Below are 21,946 nucleotides of genomic sequence, written 5' to 3'. Positions count from 1 at the left end.
TACAGGGCATAAACACACCACCATAAGGAGAGCAGAGACGAGCATTCAGTATTGCACAGATAGCTAATCCTTTATTCAACTAAATTTATATTTCACCCGAAGAGTGAGTTGATGGTGACAGTTTTGCATTTGTAGAAAATGTTAATGATATGCAGACAGGACTGGACACCAGAAACTCAAGTGAATACAGGGAAAAGAAAATAAGGTTTATTTGCAACCCAGTCCTTCCATTTCCGGAGGCCAGATGCTTTCTCTTATAATCCATCCTTTGGGGGGGAGGGCTACTGGGAATGAGTGGTATTTGGTGATGATAGCATAGACGTCCAGAGACTACCCAGGAGGCAGCCTATCTGGACTTATACAGGGATCAGGGAGCCATCTCTCTGAGCTTCCAACAGGGAGCCCTGACCATTCCTTGTGTCCCAGCCATCCCTGCCTGCCCATCCCTGTAGATTTTCTCTCCTGCTGGGCACTTTGAACTTGCCTAATGTGAGTCTGTTTTCCACAGGCTGGGAGAGCTGCAGGGCTAGGTGGATGACATACATTTGGGTTCATTCGTGTCCTGCCATGTGCACGCCCCACTTCTATTCCCTATTACCATGAAAAATGCCTTGCTTGATGTTCTATTCAATTACCAGTTGCGGTTTGATAGATCGAGTAATTTTTAACTTTTTGTAGATTTTGTAAAAGGACTAAAGGGATGTTTATTTTCAAGACACGAAATGGAGTCACTGATTTAATATCAGATATACGTGAGCTATTAGATGCACTCCATCTCTCTTCTCTATTTACCATATTACTCTCCGAAGGTCTCAAAGAAACACCTTACATAGAGAAGCTCTCCCTTTTCCAACAGGAAAAAGGGATGACACACCTGTTTTACTTTTGCAGTGACACTTACTTATTCAATAATATCTACCAGATTAAAGTTCTGTTGACCTCATGTCACTGTCAACTAATTATATTTTACTTCTGTTGCATTTCTGAGTGTGTTAAGCTAAAAGCAAGTGACTTTCCTGCAAATTAAATTGCACGAAGCTTTTTAGACCATATTCAAATACCAATGGGTTTGATAAATTTATCTGTCTAAGATGAGTAGGACAAAGAGCTCTTTGTTTACTGACATACTTTATTTTCAATCTGCTATACAGCTCTTTATGGTTGTTTTATAGGCATAAAGTCTAGGTATCCTGTCGGAATCTCCGATCTTATTTATAGCTTGCTGCAAAGTGGCTTATTGTCATTTATTACTTCTTATTTGATTTATATAACACCCTTCCACCAAAGAGCCCATGGGCTTATTTATATGAAGAGTGCGCACACACACACACACACACACACACACACACACACCAACTCACACGCACACTTGAACTTCACTCAACACGGTCATATAGTTAGCAGGAGAGTACCAAAAATCTACAGGAGGGTTTTCCATCTGTTTTTTGCTCCAAAACCATGTTCTGGAATATTTCTGATATTCCAAAGTCACCATATTTCCTTTCACTTTGAGTATTTATTGTTTGCCTCTAGGTGGATCGGATCATCTTCTGTGTCTTCTTAGAAGTTGACTTCAAAATCTACAAAAAGAAAATGAGCGAGTTTTTCCCTGCAGGTGAGTAAAGTGATCTGTTTTCTTTGGGATCGAGGTTGGGAGTGGAGGCATCGGTTATACTCTATTTTGTTTCCTAGCTTAAGGAAATGTTGCAAATATGATCTCGATACACCAGTAACCCATGGCAACTTGTGTCATAATTTTCAAGCATTCAGGGAGGTGACAGGAAATCTAAGCCTTTGACCTCTGTCCCAGGAGGTCATAGTGTTGTCTTGGGAAAGTCAATTCATCTCTTGAGTCTCACTCAGTTTCTCACATCACAAGTGAGGGGCTGGTCCCAATGACCTCTAAAGACTGTTCCTCTGGCCCTAAATCACAGGATCTGTGATTTGTTCCCCACACATCCAAGTTGTCTAAGCCTGTGCCTACATCCACTGTGTTAAACACCTTGGTTGGAAATTGTGAGGAGCCTGTTTATATTTGTAGCCAGAATTCAAACAGTTCCTGCACCCTCTCCCTATTCCCCACATTGGCCCAAATTGCAATGAGGATAGCAGCCCTTCTTAGGGTAATCTGTGAAAGGTGCTCATTCATCATAGTTCACATTTGAGAATGTAGGCAAAATATCAGAGTTATTAAAGAGCCTTGTTTAGGGATGCCTGGGTGGCTCAGTCGGTTAAGTGTCTGCCTTCAGCTCAGGTCATGATCCCAGGGTCCTGGGATCAAGTCCCGCATCGGGCTCCCTGCTCAGCAAGGAGTCTCCTTCTCCTTCTGTCTGCTGCTCCCCCTGCTTGTGCTCTCTCTCTCTCTCTCTGGCAAATAAATAAATAAAATCTTAAAAAAAAAAAAAAGAGCCTTGTTTACATTGACTGAATATGTCATTAGATTTGGTTGGCCTGGTTAATTTGAATATTGGCCCCCATTGTTCCTCTTCCAGGCTTGCTTAATACCTAGTTATATTTTGATGGTGCCATTCAGGTCACAGTGCTCAAGGTGCTTTCCTCAGCCCTGGTAAGAATGGCTTCCAGGAAATTTCAAGCTACTGTGAGCATTGCTGATGCCTGCCTCAGAGGGAGTTTTCCTTTGAGGTTTCCCAACCCATGTGAAGAGGATTTCCGTGTACCTGGTGACTCTGGCAGGTGGGAGGGAGGGCGTGGTGCACATTCACCCTCTCAGCAGCCTGTCAGAGCCATCCAGTAAATGTAAATCCAGGACGCCCTGCCTGAAGATCAGAGTAGAACACAGGTAGCTGTCAAGAACTGCCACAGAAAACGGCTGGAGATGTTCAACTTTGTGCTAACGTTCAAGGTGGACTAAGTTCCTGAGTCATGTGAAGTCCTGCTCTCTAGTTTTATCACTGAAAGGTGAATCTGCTAAGTGTATTTAATTGGAGCTTTCAACTACAGTATTTCCCTAACTAGGACATACTGTAAATTCAGAGAGACTCCCCAATATGATAAAGGAGAGATTGTGGTTGTCGTCTTTTTTTTTTCTCCTTTGCCTTCTCCCTTCTCCTTTTTTTACCATTTTAGAATTTTTTTAAACAACTCAGGAATTTACAGCATGTAAAGCACTTAGCAACTATTGAATAAGTAGTTGTTAGTATGAGCTAAATTTAATAAATTCTTCTCCCCATAATCCAATGGCTTTTTTTTCTTTCAATCTCCTTGTTTCATCCTTTATGTCCTACATAACCGCAGTGAGCTGACTGTGCCTGCATCTCTGTATTTTTAAAAGTATTCTCTTTTTTTGCACTTTTAAGTATTCTTAAGAGAAAATGTTCATTCATGAAAAAAATTTGACTTGCCATGGTGTGCGATGCAAATATTCTAGTGTCTTGTCAATATCACAGCATATTTCATAAGCTTTCATCATTTTGGACTTCTTGAGTGTTTAGAAATTATGGTGTAACTTCCATTTTCATGTCTTCTAAAATAAAAACTTGTTTTCACTCTAGCGTATGATATAAAATAATTGCATAAGTATGATCAATTGATATTAAAACAAATCTATCCATCAGCAGATATTTCCAGTGGTGCAAAGCCAAAAATCGTACTATACATTTATTCTAAATGGAACAGTTTTAGTGGTCTAGAGTGTATTAATAATTATGAAAATAAATTATTATTTGAAAAATTGCTACTCTAAGTAAATCCAACATGCATCTTAGTGCTTGAGCAAATGAAATAATAATAAAATCATCCTGAGTTTCATATCAATACTTTGAATCATAGCATGCTCATGAAATTATTTCCAGTGCACATTTATAATAGTAAGCACATTTTTAAACTAAATGTCAAAATCCCCCCAAATTGTTGAGTATTTCCATAATGCCGAAGCATCAGCCCTTTGTAAATTCTGAATATGCAATATGAAATAAAGGTGACTTCTAATGGAATGTGTGACTACTAATATAGATGATATACATTATCTGTCTATAATTTGAATTTATGGTTAATTCATAACCATACCATCTTTGATTGGACTTGCCATATATCCGCCCTAGACTGACTTATTCAGACTATCACTAACTAGTCTTCTTAACCCTTCCTAATGCAATAATAGTTTAAGGAAAAAAAGTCATTTTATATTAAACTAAATCTCTATGTTTTGGGGTATTCTAATCCCGTGTCTTTACATTTCATAATTGGGAATCGGAGACAAAATGTATAAAAAAACAATACAAGTGAGGCTAGATCACATTCAAGATATAACACATGCAAAACTACTACCTAATATTAATGCTAGGAATAATAGCTAACATTTATGGATTGTTTTCTCTCAGCTAAATGCATGGGCTAAGTCAGGTCATCTTTAGGTTACTCGAAGAAAGTAGGCACTATATTAACCCTACTTTTTGATACGGAAAATGATGCATACCTGAGAAAATGAGGCATATGGCTAGGAAGCAACAAACTCTATTTCAAAATTGAGAACAGCATCTGTCATTGCACAAGTGATAATAGTTCGCTTCCTCAGAGCGTCTCCACACAAGAGTGAGTTCAACTTCAGGGATGCATTTGGAGCACTGAGAAAGTCTCATTCCTAATGTCATCTGCTGCCCATCATTGTTCAGAGCTGCCACGCTTCTCTTTCTTCTAATACCTGTAAATGTCCTCCTGGAAACTTTCTACTGTGAGTCAAATTGGTACTTTATCATGGATCTCAAAATCAAATCCCAACCCTATTATCTAGGCAGTGCGGGGCTTTGACCTGAAGGTAAGCAGGAGAGTGGTCACTGGAAAGCGAAAAGGCCTTACTTATGACCACAAGGGAAGATGGAGAAGTGCTTGTAATAGTTTGCTAGAGCTGCCGGGACGAAGTACCACACACTGGTGAGCTCAAAAACTGAAATTTATTTTTTCACAATTCTGGAGGCTTGGAGTGCAGCACGTAGGGGTTAGCAGGATTGGGTTCTTCTGAGGTCTCTTTTCTTGGCTTATAGATGGCCATCTTCTCTTTGTGTCTTCATGAGGTCCTCCCTCTGTGTATGTCTGTGTCCCAATCTCCCTCTCCTTGTAAGGACACCAGTCATATGGGATTAGGGCCCACACTAATAACCTCATTTTAATTTGATCACCTATTTAAAGACCCTATCTCCTAATCCAGTCACATTCTGAGGTATTGAAGGTTAGGACTTCAACAAAATATTTTGGGGGACACAACTCCACCCCTAACAGAGCCCATCATGGAAATGCAGTAGGAACCATAAAGGAAAGAAACCAGCAACAATTTTTTTTTCCCAACAGTTTTATATCTTGCTGTGGGTGAAGCACATTTGACTTTTTCCTTCCAAATGTATTGTTTGAAAGTCTAGTGTGTCAGCTTTATGGAATTACCATACGCTTTGGTTGCAAATAATTTATAGTTACAGTACACAACAAGATGGCCTATGGCAAATAATATTTGTATGATGCAACTCAGAGATATCTTTGTTCTTTACATAAAAGGTTTGTATTTTCCAGTTTGTAGTATTTATTGTGTATTTTTCATAGATTTGGAATATGGGGGTCAATTTTTTTATTAGACACTAAGTTCTAATAGAGAATTGAGGGATATTAATTTTCCTCATAATAAGAATGTCAAATTTACAGTTTTGGAACTATATCCAAGAATCCTGATGTTAGAAATAAAAAATACCGTGGTCAGGCCCCTCCCCCACATTAGAGAAAGCCTACATTTGTTTATTGCAATGGTTCTCAACTATATTTTTCAAGAAGGAGTAGTTCTCCAAAATAATATTTTAAGTTATATCCTCTGACAGATGGGTATGATATTTTTAAAAATTTTATCTGGATGTACTCTTTTAAACCTAACAACACAAAGATTCACCTGACCTCTTCTTCATCTCCTCTTCTCATTGATTTTGTAAGCTTTTTTCATCCAACATCATTCATTATCTTTCTGTCCATCAATCAACAAATAATTTATTATATGCCTACTATATACCTAAGGTTTTGGTCACTGCTACATTTAAGATATAGTTCTTATAATATGCCCAAGAGGTAAGTATTATTCAGAACAGTTGGAAGACAATATTATCAAATAATCAAGTATAGCCTTGGTATAGTCAAAGTACCCAGGAGTTCAGAGACAAATATGTCTGAGGACCAGGGTGGTTGTGGCAAGTTTCATGAAGAATGTGTACTTCAAGTTTAAGCAGGAGCAGAGAAGTGATGCCAAGGATTCTGTAAGTGACATAGAGGAGGAAGGCAGTTCAGATGGAAGGATTTGCGGAATAAGTAGGATGCTTAGCTCCAATTTGTGAATCTCTGACTGAGAAATGTTGACACTCATCAGCATGTAATTGTATGACTTTGTGCATGTTGCATAACCTTTTTATGCTTCACTTTCATCATGTGCAAATGCAGTAATGGGCCAATTCCAAATAGGATAAATAACAATGTAAATGAATATTCAGAGAGGTGTCTAGACCAAGCATCATAAATTTTAAAATATCCATGTTTATTTCTTATTACAATTTTTTTTTTATTTTTTGGTGTGTTTTTCTTATTACAATTTTAAAAGGAGGTATTTTAATTATTGTGACCATCTTAATTAAAAAGTATAAACTTCTTATTACAAAAGTAGTACAGATTTATAGTAAAAATAGATCATCAAAACAAAGAAGATACAAACCATTGAAAATGAGTTACCTTTTGTGGTTAATCCTTTGGGTCCTTTAAAATGAAAAATGCAAATAATCAGAAATGCAGTCTTACCACTTGCTGTGTGTCACCACAAATCTTGAACTTTTTTTCATGTCATTATATATTCTTCCATAACATAATTTTAATGAACCTAGTGTTTACCCAAAACCATACTTTTGAACTGTAGAATTATTATTGCAAATTATTCTCTATGTTTTTATAAATAACACTTATAGAAAAGCATCTTTATAGATAAATATTGGCTACAAACACAGTTTTTTAAGAATACTTTTCTAGAAGTAGAATTACTTTTTCAAAATGCATACACAGCCAAAATACTCCTTATAATAATTGTCAAATTGACCATTATGTGTCAGTGTCATATACTGAACAACTGAAGGGTCATCATTCCCAGAGTCAAAAATGTGAAGGCCCATACCTCACACTAAGCACCCTGAGTGATCAGGGTGCCAGCCCAGTGGGGTTCTGGTGAAGGTTCACTTCTGAGTTGCAGGTGGCCATTTTCTTACTGTACCCTCACATGGTGGTGGAAAGAGAGAGTGCTCCCGGGTCCCTTACATAAGGGTACTAATCCCACTCATAAGGGCTCAACTTTATGATCTAATTACTTTCCAAAGGCCTCACCTCCTAACATCATCACATTGGCTGTTAGGATTTCAACGTATGAATTTTGCAGGGGACACAAACCTTCAGCCCATTGCACTGAGTTCACATTCCCATGAACAGTATATGAGAGTTTACTTTTCCCCCTGCTCTTCCCAATCAGGCACATTCTCATCTTTTGATGTTATCACTTTTATACATGAAATAAGGTAATTAATGGGTAGCAATGTGTATTTCTTTTATTTCTAGTATGGCTTATTCTTTCAGTTTTTTGTTACATCTCCAAATTTCTTATGAGAAATTGCTAGTCATATCCTTTGCACATTTTTTACTATTTCATCTTTTTTAGTGATCTGTAATAACTTTTTGTATAGTAAGGTTCTTAGTTCTTTTCAAATATATGTTGTCTTTGTGGTATTATTCCTTTATAATCCAGTCAGTGAGGAATGGTAGAAAGACAAAAGAAAGATGAAAGATAAATGTAAAAATAGAAAGAATGGAAGGAAGGAAAGAAGGGAGGGAGGGAAGGTAAGTGGAAGGAGGAAAGGAATAAAGGTAAAAAAGGAAGAAGAAACCCTTTTAATTAGAGAATGAAGTTGAAAACTAAACAACTCAAAAATTACCTTTATTTTAAGCCTATGTACTTGATCCCATAAGATATCATCCTGTTTCTAAAAAGGATTATTCTTAGTTCTTCTCAGACACTTTTTAGGCAAAGCAATGTGCTTCCTGATTTACAAAGTATGGTAGGGAAAAAAAATGCCCTTCCCTCAAGGATACCTTAAGCCTGTGAATATGTTAGGTCACATTACAAAGGGAAAATAAGATTGCAGATGAGATTTAGGTTGCTAATTAGCTGACTGAAAGATGGGGACATTATCCTATGTTACTTGGGTGGGCTCAGTATAATCACAAGGGTCCTTAAAAGTTAGAAGAAGGAAGTAGAAGAGAGTCAGTGGGAGATATGGCTATGGAACAATGTTCAGAGAGATGTGGTCACTGACTTTGAAGATGGAAAAAAGGGGCCACGAGCTGAAGAATATGGCCTCTAGTAGCCAGAAAGGCAAGGAAACAGATTCTCCCCAAGAGCTTTCAGGAGGAGTGCAGCCCTGCGTACATCTTGATGCTAGCCCACTGAGATGCAGGTCAGCCCTCAAACCCACACAACTGTAAGATGACAAATTTGTGTTGTTTTGAGTCATTACATGTGTGGAAGTTCGTTATAGCAGCACTAGCAAACTAATTCACCCGTTGTCTTTGCATAACTCAAAGAAACACACACAAAAACCTGCTTACCCAGTCTGAATTGTACATTTTTTTCCCCAAATGGCACATTCATTGTAGAGAAACTACAAAGTGAAAGAATTCAGAAATTTCTTTAATCACGGATATTTATGGTGACTTGGCACATTGATGCACATTTGTACACCTTTAATGTGTGGATCCCATTGATGTTTAGAATTATACAAGACATGTTCTCTGTAACGTGACATAAATGAGTTGACTGCCTTCTTAGGAATTAGGTGCTAACCATTTCCACTTGATGGACCTCAAAAGCTACAAACACATTTCGCCTTCAGTGAAAATCCAGTGAAGTGTTGCTGTAACCAAGCAACCTGAATGCAGGAACAAGCAGCAGGCATAGACTGAAAGCAATCTGTCCCTTCAAAAGGCAGAACTGTGCAGTGTGTGTAGCAAATGCTTATAAACAGCAGAACACATAAAGACCTAGAGACACGAACCTTGACTAAGCAGAGTTTGATCTCATTAGGAGGTTCTGATAAAACAAAGGCAAGACAAAATGCAGCTTGGAGAGAAGGGAGATGCTGTAGGCATCTTTACAGAGATCCCCACATGGTGCTTCCAAAAGACTTTCAAACATCCCGGGTAGACTGGTTTCTCTTCCATAGGTGAAAACATTGAGGCAAATACAGGAGTGGGGAGAAAAAAAACCCTTTTGACGTACAAGTATATGAATGAAATAATTCCTAATAAGACACAGGGGTAAGAATAAAGATAAAAATAAACAATGGAGTAAATGAAATCCTCCAAGTTTTATTCTTCTTTATCTATGGCCCTAACTTGGACCCTCAGCTACAGGCTTTTGAAGTTTTCACCTTCAACTGCTATTCACTCCATAATCCAGAGCAATTAGTGATTTCCAAGGCCCTGTTACAGCTGTCACTGTTGGGGTTATAGAGAACTCTTTGATGGGTCCAGCATGGTTACTGAAACCAGTGTGTATTTGATCACGTGACTCCCATGACCCTTTGCAGCCCTTGTCTTGCTTGACTAGGCAGCCTTTATCCCATTGACCATTCTGTCTTCTCCTTCTCTTCCTGCCAGGCCTCTCTGGCATACTCGCCTGTACACAGGCCATCTCCAGCTGACATCTCTAGGCATCTCCAACTCAACACATCTAAAACTAAATTCAAACTCCTTCACCCCACCCCATTTTTCTCCTCTGACATCCAATATCTCAGTAATTGGTGCCATTATGTGCCCTGTTTGCTAAGCCAGAAACAGCAGAACCATGTGGATTTTTTTTAAGCAGTGCCTTTTATTTATTGATTTATTTATAAATTAATGAGATTTGAGTGCTCCTCTTGACCAAGGACCAGTTGGGGCGGGATGGAGGGGGACAACCTTTAGCTTATTATTCGTTTTAAATTTCTCCTAGTCCTATCAATTGCCTTGCAGAAAGTGGGTTTAGCAATTTGTTAGATTCCGTAGGTCCAGGTTTTCAACTTAATGGAAGATGTCCCCTTTATCAGTCATTCTTTGTATGGCATTTCTGCTTTGTCAAGTTTCACAGGAAGCCATGAGCATACAAACATCTTCTGTACTTCATGGAAATCCTAAAAAGCTTAGAGCACTTTATTTTGGCTAATAACATTTCCTCTCTCTGCAAATGCAAATTGCTCCTAGAAGCCCTTAGTAATGAAATATTTAAAAGATAAGGGATACAGAAGAAGCCTGTGTGAAGGAATTAAGCCTTAAGAGAGAGGACTCGAGAGCGCATGAAATAAAAGCCACAACAAGATTGTCATAATTGTTCTGCTTGACAGACCGGCCCATTTGACAAAGAAATTTCAGATGCCCATCCTTTTTAACCCTGGGGAGTGGAGAAGCTGCCTTAATAGCCCTAAGGGTAACTTTCTCCTTCATAACACACTTCATTTTCCATGCAATCCACAGGCCTCTTTGAAGCAAGTTTCCATCCACAGACATGTCTCTTAGCCAATCCTAGGGCCCTAACCATGGGCCATGGTAACTGTGCCATCCAGCCGCGTGATAGATGGGCGATTTCCAGCACAGAAGGAAACACATATCTTACAAAGAGAATGACTGTTCCTCAGTCCCAGCAACCATCTGGTGTGGGCACCCCTCACTGGCATTAACATTGGCCAGATATCACCAAGTAGCTCAGCATGGATATCGAAAAAGTGGGACATCTAGTGTTTTTGAAAGCTTTTCCTCCAGCACACAATATCAGTACTTGAGAACAATGGTTCTCCAACTGCAGCTTGCATGAGCATTGCCTGGAGGGCTTGTTAAAAAAGTGTTAGGTCCCTCCCCTGAGCTTCTGCTTCGATAGATCTTTAGTAGAACCTGAGAATTTGCATTTCTAACAAGTTCCCAGCTGATGATGATGCTGCTGGTCCAGAGACCACACTTAACAGTTCTGTGGGGTTTTGTAATCTGTTTGTTTTTATACCATTTACTTTCCAAAAGACTGCATTCATTATGGAAACTCTAGATAAAGGAGTAAGACCAGTCTTGAGTCATTGCAAAATCCACGGCATACTCTGTTTTTCAGCAAACTCTGTCTTCCATTAAAGAAGGTGAAGTAGATATTACAGACTTCAAAGTAGGTTAGACACGTTCTTAAAGGGGTTTCTGATATGTACAAAGCTATTACTGAAAACTGGTTTTTCAAGGGAAATCAGTTGGTTTTCACACTCGTAGTCAAAATAAGAACTTCGGTCATATTTGTACTTTTTGTGCAGAACTCAACAGGGCAATCTGACAGAGAGGGGTGCAGTGAATAAAACCAGCATCCATTATGAAATTAACATCAAAGAGGCCCCATGAGATGAAATGGAGCCTCGGCCGCTGGGTCACTTCTGCTGAGGAAGGGAGGGAGTTTTTCTGGAATCGGCATTTCTGAACACACAGAAAAATACCACCTGATGGACTGACCTCTATTTCGAAATGATATTTGTATCACTTTGGCTAAGAACCTTTTATTTGATTTTCGTCCTCTAACAAAGAAGCATGATGCTTGAAGAACTGTTAAAAGGGCAGTGGCTTTATGCCCATGCTCCATCAGTCCCCTAACTGCTTCCAAATTTTGAATGGCATTGCTCCTTATCTCCATAGGCTTATCCTCTTCTTTCATATATTGCTTTTTTGTTCCCCAGTTTTGTTAGAGAAAAATTCTTGCTAGAAATGTGCTGCATAAATATGGCTCAAGTGAGTACATTTTATAGAATAATGTTGAACTAAAGTGAATTTCATTAATAAGTAACAGCACATTAGGTGCTTTGTAGACCAAAACTACTCTGCACTGGATTTTAATATAAATAATACCAAAATATTAAGGCATGCATTTTATAGTTTATTAGTAAATTTCTCTTGTGAAAAATGTTCTCTCTCAAAAGCTCGTGTGTCATTTTCTGCTTAAAGTTGTTTAGTAACCCTGTAATTTTCAGGATAGAATTTAAATTCTTCAATCTGAGGTATTTGGATTCCCCAGAGAAACAGAGCCAATAGTGGATATAGATTTAGATATAGATATAAATATAGATGTAGATATAAATTTATTATGAGGAATTGGCTCATGCAACTCTGGAGGCTGCCAGATCCCAGGACCTGCAGTCAGCAAGCTTGAGACCCAGGAGAGCAGATGGTGGAGTTCCACTGCGAGTCTGAAAACCTAAGAGACAGGAAAGCCAATGATGTCATTTCCATTCAAATGCCTGCAAGCTTGAGACCCAGGCAGAGCCAGGGTTTCTGTCTGAGTCCAAAGGCAGGAAAAACGCAATCCCCCAACACAAATGCAGCCCGGTAATGGTTCCGTCTTCTTGTGGGAGGGTCAACCTTAAACTTATTGGATGAGGCCCACCCACATTACCAGGGCTATCTGCTTTACTCAGTCTACCAATTCAGATGTTAATTTCATTCTGAAATTTCTTTCAGACACACCCAGAGTCATGTGTGACACATATCTGGGCATTCCTTGGCCCAGTTTACATTGACACATGCAATTGACCATCATACCAAGCAAGGAAGATTATCCGGCTAGAACAGGACAGTTTACCCACAGTTCCCCCGTAACTCCTCCCTTCAGCCGCTCAGAAGCTAGTTTTATTTCCTTAAAAGCATCTTGGCTGTTCATATCCATGTGTTTTCACAGATGTTTTTCCCTTTGTTCAGTGTGATTACCCTTTTCTTAGCTTGAATCGCCCGACCTGGAAACAAGAATTCATGTGGAAGTCATTTGTTTGGGAGATGATCCCAGGAATCACCAGCAGGAGAGTGGGAAAGAAGGGCTGGAAAAGGAAGGAAGGCAGTAGGGCTAAATTATATTTTTTTTAATTTAATTTAATTTTATTATGTTATGTTAGTCACCATACATTACATCATTAGTTTTTGATGTAGTGTTTCATGATTCATTGTTTGCGTATAACACCCAGTGCTCCATGCAGTACGTGCCCTCTTTAATACCCATCACCAGGCTAACCCCTCCCCCCCCACCTGCCCTCCCCTCTAGAACCCTCAGTTTGTTTCTCAGAGTCCATAGTCTCTCATGGTTCGTCTCCCCCTCCGATTCCCCCTCTTCATTTTTCCCTTCCTTCTCCTAATGTCCTCCATGCTATTCCTTATGTTCCACAAATAAGTGAAACCATATGATAATTGACTTTCTCTGCTTGACTTATTTCACTTAGTATAATCTCCTCCAGTCCCATCCATGTTGATGCAAAACTTGGGTATTTATCCTTTCTGCTGGCTGAGTAATATTCCATTGTATATATGGACCATATCTTTATCTATTCATCTGTTGAAGGGAATCTTGGCTCTTTCCACAGTTTGGCTATTGTGGACATTGCTGCTATGAACATTGGGGTGCATATGGCCCTTCTTTTCACTACATCTGTGCTTTCGGATAAATACCCGGTAGTGCAATTGCTGGATCATAGGGTAGCTCTATTTTTAATTTTGTTTTTAATTTTTTATTGTTATGTTAATCACCATACATTACATCATAAGTTTTGATGTAGTGTTCCATGATTCATTGTTTGTGCATAACACCCAGTGTTCCACGCAGAATGTGCCTCTTTAATACCCATCACCAGGCTAACCCATCCCCCCAACCCCCTCCCCTCTAGAACCCTCAGTTTGTTTTTCAGAGTCCATCATCTCTCATGGTTCGTCTCCCCCTCCGAATAACTCCCCTTCATTCTTCCCCTCCTGCTATCTTCTTTTTTTTTTTCTTAACACATATTGCATTATTTGTTTCAGAAGTACAGATCTGTGATTCAACAGTCTTGCACAATTCACAGCGCTCACCATAGCACATACCCTACCCAATGTCTATCACCCACCCACCCCATCCCTCCCACCCCCCACCACTCCAGCAACCCTCAGTTTCTTTCCTGAGATTAAGAATTCCTCATATCAGCGAGGTCATATGATACATGTCTTTCTCTGATTGACTTATTTCACTCAGCATAACACCGTCCAGTTCTATCCACATCATTGCAAATGGCAAGATCTCATTCCTTTTGATGGCTGCATAATATTCCATTGTGCATATATACCACTTCTTCTTTATCCATTCATCTGTCGATGGACATCTTGGCTCTTTCCACAGTTTGGCTATTGTGGACATTGCTGCTGTAGACATAGGGGTGCACGTACCCCTTCGGATCCCTACATTTGTATCTTTGGGGTAAATACCCATTAGTGCAATTGCTGGATCGTATGGTAGCTCTATTTTCAGCTGTTTGAGGAACCTCCATAGTGTTTTCCAGAGTGGTTGCACCAGCTTGCATTCCCACCAACAGTGTAGGAGGGTTCCCCTTTCTCCACATCCCCGCCACCATCTGTCGTTTCCTGACTTGTTCATTTTAGCCATTCTGACTGGTGTGAGGTGGTATCTCATTGACGTTTTGATTTGGATTTCCCTGATGCTGAGCAATGTTGAGCACTTTTTCATGTGTCTGTTGGCCATTTGGATGTCTTCTTTGGAAAAATGTCTGTTCCTGTCTTCTGCCCATTTCTTGATTGGATTATTTGTTCTTTAGTTGTTGAGTTTGAGAAGCTCTTTATAGATTTTGGATACTAGCCCTTTATCTGATATGTCATTTGCAAATATTTTCTCCCATTCTGTCGGTTGTCTTTTGGTTTTGTGGACTGTTTCTTTTGCTGTGCAAAATATTTTATCTTGATGAAATCCCAATAGTTCATTTTTGCCCTTCCTTCCCTTGCCTTTGTTGATGTTTCTAGGAAGAAGTTACTGTGGCTGAGGTCAAAGTGGTTGCTGCCTGTGTTCTCCTTTAGGATTTTGATGGACTCCTGTCTCACGTTTAGGTCTTTCAACCATTTGGAGTCTGTTTTTGTGTGTGGTGTAAGGAAAAGGTCCAGGTTCATGCTTCTGCATGGGGCTGTCCAATTTTCCCAACACCATTTGTTGAAGAGACTGTCTTTTTCCATTGGACATTCTTTCCTGCTTTGTCAAAGAAGAGTTGACCATAGAGTTGAGGGTCCATTTCTGGGCTCTCTATTCTGTTCCATTGGTCTATGTGTCTGTTTTTTGTGCCAGTACCATACTGTCTTGATGATGAACGCTTTGTAATAGAGCTGGAAGTCCAGACTTGTGATGCCACCAGCTTTGCTTTTCTTTTTCAACATTCCTCTGGCTATTCGGGGTCTTTTCTGGTTCCATACAAATTTTAGGATTATTTGTTCCATTTCTTTGAAAAAAGTGGATAGTATTTTGATGGGGATTGCATTGTATGTGTAGATTGCTCTAGGTAGCAATGACATCTTCACAATGTTTGTTCTTCCAATCCATGAGCATGGGACATTTTTCCATTTCTTTGTGTCTTCTTCAATTTCTTTCATGAGTATTTTATAGTTTTCTGAGTACACATCCTTTGCCTCTTTGGTTAGATTTATTCCTAGGTATCTTATGGTTTTGGGTGCAATTGTAAATTGGATCGACTCCTTGATTTGTTTCTCTTCTGTCTTGTTGTTTGTGTATAGGAATGCCACTGATTTCTGTGCATTGATTTTATATCCTGCTACTTTACTGAATTCCTGTATGAGTTCTAGCAGTTTTGGGGTGGAGTCTTTTGGGTTTTCCACATACAGTATCATATCATCTGCAAAGAGTGAGAGTTGGACTTCCTCTTGCCGATTTGGATGCCTTTGATTTCTTTTTGTTGTCTGATGGCTGTGGCTAGGACTTCTAATACTATGTTGAATAGCAGTGGTGATAGTGGACACACATGCCACGTTCCTGACCTTAGGGGGAAAGCTCTCAGCTTTTCTCCATTGAGAATGATATTCGCTGTAGGTTTTTCATAGATGGCTTTTATGATATTGAGGTATGTACCTTCTATCCCTATACTCTGAAGTTTTTTATCAAGAAAGGATGCTGTACTTTGTCAAATGCTTTTTCGGCATCTATTGAGAGGATCATATGATTCTTGTTCTTTCTTTTGTTAATGTATTGTATCACGTTGATTGATTTGCAGATGTTGAACCAACCTTACAGGCCAGGGATAAATCCCACTTGGTCATGGTGAATAATCCTTTTAATGTACTGTTGGATCCTATTGGCTAGGATTTTGGTGAGAATTTTTGCATCCGTGTTCATTAAGGATATTGGTCTGTAATTCTCCTTTTTGATGAGATCTTTGTCTGGTTTTGGGATCAAGGGAATGGTGGCCTCATAAAATGAGTTTGGAAGTTTTCCTTCCATTTCTATTTTTTGGAACAGTTTCAGGAGAATAGGTACTAATTCTTCTTGAAATGTTTGATAGAATTCCCCTGGGAAGCCATCTGACCCTGGGCTTTTGTTTGTTGGGAGATTTTTGATGACTGCTTCAATTTCCTTAGTGGTTATAGGTCTGTTCAGGTTTTCTATTTCTTCCTGGTTCAATTTTGGTAGTTGATATATCTCTAGGAATGTACCCATTTCGTCCAGGTTATCGAATTTGCTGGCATAGAGTTGCTCATAATATGTTCTTAAAATTGTTTGTATGTCTTTGGTGTTGGTTGTGATCTCTCCTCTTTCATTTATGATTTTGTTGATTTGGGCCATTTCTCTTTTCTTTTTGATAAGTCTGGCCAGGGGTTTATCAATCTTGTTAATTCTTTCAAAGAACCAGCTCCTAGTGTCATTGATCTGTTCTACTGTTCTTTTGGTTTCTATTTCATTGATTTCTGCTCTGATCTTTATTATTTCTCTTCTCCTGCTGGGTTTAGGCTGTATTTGCTGTTTTTTCTCTAGCTCCTTTAGGTGTAGGGTTAGGTTGTGTATTTGAGACCTTTCTTGTTTCTTGAGAAAGGCTTGTATTGCTATATACTTTCCTCTGAGGACTGCCTTTGCTGCATCCCAAAGATTTTGAACTGTTGTGTTTTCATTTTCATTGGTTTCCAAGAATTTTTTTAATTCTTCTTTAATTTCCTGGTTGACCCATTCATTCTTTAGTAGGATGCTCTTTAGCCTCCATGTATTTGAGTTCTTTCCAACTTTCCTGTTGTGATTGAGTTCTGGTTTCAAAGCATTGTGGTCTGAAAATATGCAGGGAATAATCCCAATCTTTTGGTACTGGTTGAGACCTGATTTGTGACCTAGGATGTGATCAATTCTGGAGAATGTTCCCCGGGCACTAGAGAAGAATGTGTATTCCGTTGCCTTGGGATGGAATGTTCTGAATATGTCTGTGAAGTCCATTTGTTCCAGTGTGTCATTTAAAGTCTTTATTTCCTTGTTGATCTTTTGCTTAGATGATCTGTCCATTTCAGTCAGGGGGTGTTAAATCCCCCACTATTATTGTATTGTTGTCGATGTGTTTCTTTGCTTTTGTTATTAATTGCCTTATAGAATTGGCTGCTCCCATGTTCGGGGCATAGATATTTACAATTGTTAGATCTTCTTGTTGGATAGACCCTTTAAGTAGGTTATAGTGTCCTTCTTCATCTCTTATTACAGTCTTTGTTTTAAAATCTAATTTGTCTGATAGAAGGATTGCCACCCCAACTTTCTTTTGGTGTCCATTCGCATGGTAAATGGTTTTCCACCCCCTCACTTTCAATCTTGGGGTGTCTTTGGGTCTAAAATGAGTCTCTTGCAGACAGCATATTGATGGGTCCTGTTTTTTCATCCAGTCTGATAGCCTGTGTCTTTTGATTGGGGCATTTAGCTCATTTACATTCAGGGTAACTATTGAAAGGTATGAATTTAGTGCCATTGTATTGCCTGTAAGGTGACTGTTACTGTATATTGTCTGTGTTCCTTTCTGATCTATGCTGCTTTTAGGCTCTCTCTTTGCTTAGGGGACCCCTTTCAATATTTCCTGGAGGGCTGGTTTCGTGTTTGCAAATTCCTTTAGTTTTTGTTTGTCCTGGAAGCTTTTTATCTCTCCTTTTATTTTCAATGACAGCCTAGTTGGTTATAGTATTCTTGCCTGCATATTTTTCTCGTTTAGTACTCTGAAGATATCTTGCCAATCCTTTCTGGCCTGCCAGGTCTCTGTGGATAGGTCTGTTGCCAATCTAATGTTTCTACCATTGTAGGTTACATATCTCTTCTCCTGAGCTGCTTTCAGGATTTTGTCTTTGTCTCTGAGACTCGTAAGTTTTACTATTAGATGTCGGGGTGTTGACCTATTTTTATTGATTTTGAGAGGGGTTCTCTGTGCCTCCTAGATTTTGATGGCTGTTTCCTTCCCCACATTAGGGAAGTTCTCTGCTACAATTTGCTCCAATATACCTTCTGCCCTCTCTCTCTTTCTTCCTCTTCTGGGATCCCAATTATTCTAATGATGTTTCATCTTATCGTATCGCTTATCTCTCGAATTCTGCCCTCGTGGTCCAGTAGTTGTTTCTCTCTCTTTTTCTCAGCCTCTTTATTTTCCATCACTTGGTCTTCTATATCGCTGATTCTCTCTGCTGCCTCATTTATCCTAGCAGTTAGTGCTCCCATTTTTTATTGCACCTCATTAATAGCCTTTTTGATTTTGGTTTAGTTAGATTTCAGTTCTTTTATTTCTCCAGAAAGGGTTTCTCTAATAACTTCCACTCTTTTTTCAAGTCCAGTTAGTATCTTTAACGTCATGATTCTGAACTCTAGGTCTGACATCGTACTAATGTCCATACTGAGTAGGTCCCTGGCAGATGGTACTACCTCTTGTTCTTTTTGCTGAGGTGATTTTTTTCATCTCTTCATTTTGTCCAGAGGAGGCTTCCAGTAAGTGGTCGCTTCTCTGTTCAGTGAGTTGTTGCTACTCTCTTCTTCAATCTCCTGTTGAGTTCGTAGGTGTTCAGAATGGTTTGATCCCTATTCAGCTGAATTCCTGAGACCAGACGAAATCCAGGTCTCCTACTCCTCTGCCATCTTGCTCCACCCTCCTATTTTTAATTTTTTGAGGAACCTCCACACTGTTTTCCAAAGTGGCTGTACCAACTTGCATTCCCACCAACAGTATAAGAGGGTTCCCCTTTCTCCACAACCTCTCCAACATTTGTTGTTTCTTGCCTTGTCAATTTTTGCCATTCTAACCGGTATAAGGTGGTATCTTAATGTGGTTTTGATTTGAATTTCCCCGATGGCTAAAGATGATGAATATTTTTTCATGTGTCTGTTAGCTATTTGTATGTCTTCTTTGGTGAAGTGTCTGTTCATGTCTTCTGCCCATTTATTGACTTGATTATTTGTTTTTTGGGTGTTGAGTTTGAGAAGTTCTTTTTACAGATCTTGGATATCAGCCCTTTGTCAGTAGTGTCATTTGCAAATATCTTCTCCCATTCTGTGGGTTGCCTCTTTGTTTTATTGACTGCTTCCTTTGCTGTGCAGAAGCTTTTTATCTTGATGAAGTCCCAAAAGTTCATTTTTGCTTTTGTTTCTCTTGCCTTTGGGGACGTGTCTTGAACGAAGTTGCTGTGGCCGATGTTGAAGAGGTCACTGCCTATGTTCTTTAGGATTTTGATTGATTCCTGTCTCCCATTGAAGTCTTTCATCCATTTTGAGTTTATCTTTGTTTATGGTGTAAGAGAATGGTTGAGTTTCATTCTTCTGTATATAGCTGTCCAATTTTCCCAGCACCATTTATTAAAGAGACTGTCTTTTTTCCGTTGCATATTTTTCCTGCTTTGTCAAAGATTATTTGACCATAGACTTGATGAATATGGATTCCAAAATTCTCAACAAAATCCTAGCTTATATAATCCAACAATACATTAAAAGGATCATCCACCACGACCAAGTGGGATTTATCCCCGGGATGCAAGGGTGGTTCAACATTTGCAAATCAATCAATGTGATAGAACACATTAATCAGAGGAGAGAGAAGAACCATATGGTCTTCTCGATTGATGCAGAAAAAGCATTTGACAAAACACACCATCCTTTCCTGATTAAAACCCTTCAGAGTATAGGGATAGAGGGAACATTCCTCAAGTTCATAAAATCCATCTATGAAAAACCCACAGCGAATATCATTCTCAATGGGGAAAAGCTGAGAGCCTTTCCCTTAAGATCAGGAACACGACAAGGATGCCCATTCTCGCCACTATTGTTCAACATAGCACTAGAAGTCCTAACAACAGCAATCAGACAACAAAAAGAAATAAAAGGTATTCAAATTGGCAAAGAAGAAGACAAACTCTCTCTCTTCACAGATGACATGATACTTTATGTGGAAAACCCAAAAGACTCTAACTCCAAATTACTAGAACTCATACAGCAATTCAGTAATGTGGCAGGATACAAAATCAATGCACAGAAATCAGTTGCTTCCTTATACACTAACAATATACCTGTGGAAAGAGAAATTAGAGAATCGATTCCATTTACAATAGCACCAAAAACCATAAGATACCTTAGAATAAACCTAACCAAAAAGGTAAAGGATCTATACTCTAGGAACTTCAGAACACTCATGAAAGAAATTGAAGGAGACACAAAAAGATGGAAAAACATTCCATGCTCATGGATCAGAAGAATAAACATTGTTAAAATGTCTATGCTACCCATAGCAATCTATACCTTCAATGCCATCCTGATCAACATTCCAATGGCATTTTTCAAAGTGCTGGAACAAACAATCATAAAATTTGTATGGAATCAGAAAAAACCCTGAATCGCCAAGGAAATGTTGAAAAAGAAAAACAAAGCTGGGGGCATCATGTTGCCTGATTTCAAGCTATATTACAAAGCCGTGATCACCAAGACAGCATGGTACTGGCACAAAAACAGACACATAGACCAATGGAAGAGAATAGAGAGCCCAGATATGGAGCCTCAACTCTATGGTTAAAATATAAATTAAAGTATCCATTGACTCAATCCCAGGGTTGAGTTGGGGAGGGGAATACTCTGGGAGAGGCTTCTGAATTGACCCACTTGAAAAGCAAGGGAACTAGAGTACTTATATGCAAATCCTGGCAGTCACTTGTGAAAGGCTGCCCTCCTGGGGGTGTTAATTCCCTGATATTTCTCCAGTGGCTTCCAGCAGCCCAGAGAAAGCCCTCGGGCAGAGACCCAGGGGCTGGTGGCTGGAAGTCAAGCTGGCAAGCACTGAAGTGTCAAGGAACAAGGGGGTGTAGGCAGGGCACCCACATCTGCCAGAAATGCATTGCAGCCCTTCCTTCCCCCTAGCTAATTCTAACTCACCCTTTAGGATTCAACTGAAACATCACCTCTTCCGGAAATCCTTCATAGACCTTCTCTCTGACTTAGCTGCTTCTTGTCTGTTTCCCAGTGAAACCTTTGCCTACCTGCATCAGAGAATCTGTTACTTCCTCTTCTGATTGCTGCTTCCACTTCTTTGTGAGCTTTTTGAGGGAATAGAATGTCAACTTTATCTTCAAGGTCTTCCATCGTTCCGACATGTGATGTTGGTCAATAAATGGTTAAGTAGTAAAGGGAGTAATAATAATGACACCATAACACTAATAGCCGGTATTTATTGAATGCTCATTCCATGTATGCACTTTACATGTATTACATATTACCAGCTCTAGAAAGTTAGTACTTTTATTATCCCTATTTCTCAGATAAGAAAGCTGAGGTTATAGGTTTACATAATTTGCCCACGATTGCACAGCTATATATGGTTTGGCCTGATCTGAATCTGGATCCTGGGTATACTCTTAACCACTATATGGAAAAATGAATGAAACTGAATGAATAAATGGATAATAATATCGAGTCTGATCCTTCAACACCTGGGGACATTCTAGGGATGATGCTCTCAGTATAGTCTATATAGTCCCTGGAAGCAGCTATCCCTCCCCTGACATCTTTTGTAATGGCACTGACTGCTCTATTATATGTTCAAATGTATCTGCATGTCTTACTTTCCTTACTAATGATAAATTT

General features: G+C 39.2%; 1 protein-coding gene across 3 annotated transcripts in view; it reads left to right on the top strand.

Moving 5' to 3' along the window:
* Window positions 1-21,946, top strand: part of MACROD2 (mono-ADP ribosylhydrolase 2) — a 2,068,343-nt gene that overhangs the window by 1,880,746 nt on the left and 165,651 nt on the right. For all 3 annotated transcript variants that reach the window (XM_027621583.1, XM_027621584.1, XM_027621585.1), the window contains exon 9: window positions 1,534-1,615. In XM_027621583.1, the coding sequence (XP_027477384.1) occupies window positions 1,534-1,615 (82 nt within the window). The remainder of the gene's footprint in view (window positions 1-1,533; window positions 1,616-21,946) is intronic.

Source organism: Zalophus californianus, chromosome 8, assembly GCF_009762305.2.
Source record: "Zalophus californianus isolate mZalCal1 chromosome 8, mZalCal1.pri.v2, whole genome shotgun sequence".
In the NCBI taxonomy this organism is placed as follows: domain Eukaryota; kingdom Metazoa; phylum Chordata; class Mammalia; order Carnivora; family Otariidae; genus Zalophus; species Zalophus californianus.
This window is presented reverse-complemented; position numbering and strand designations above follow the sequence as displayed.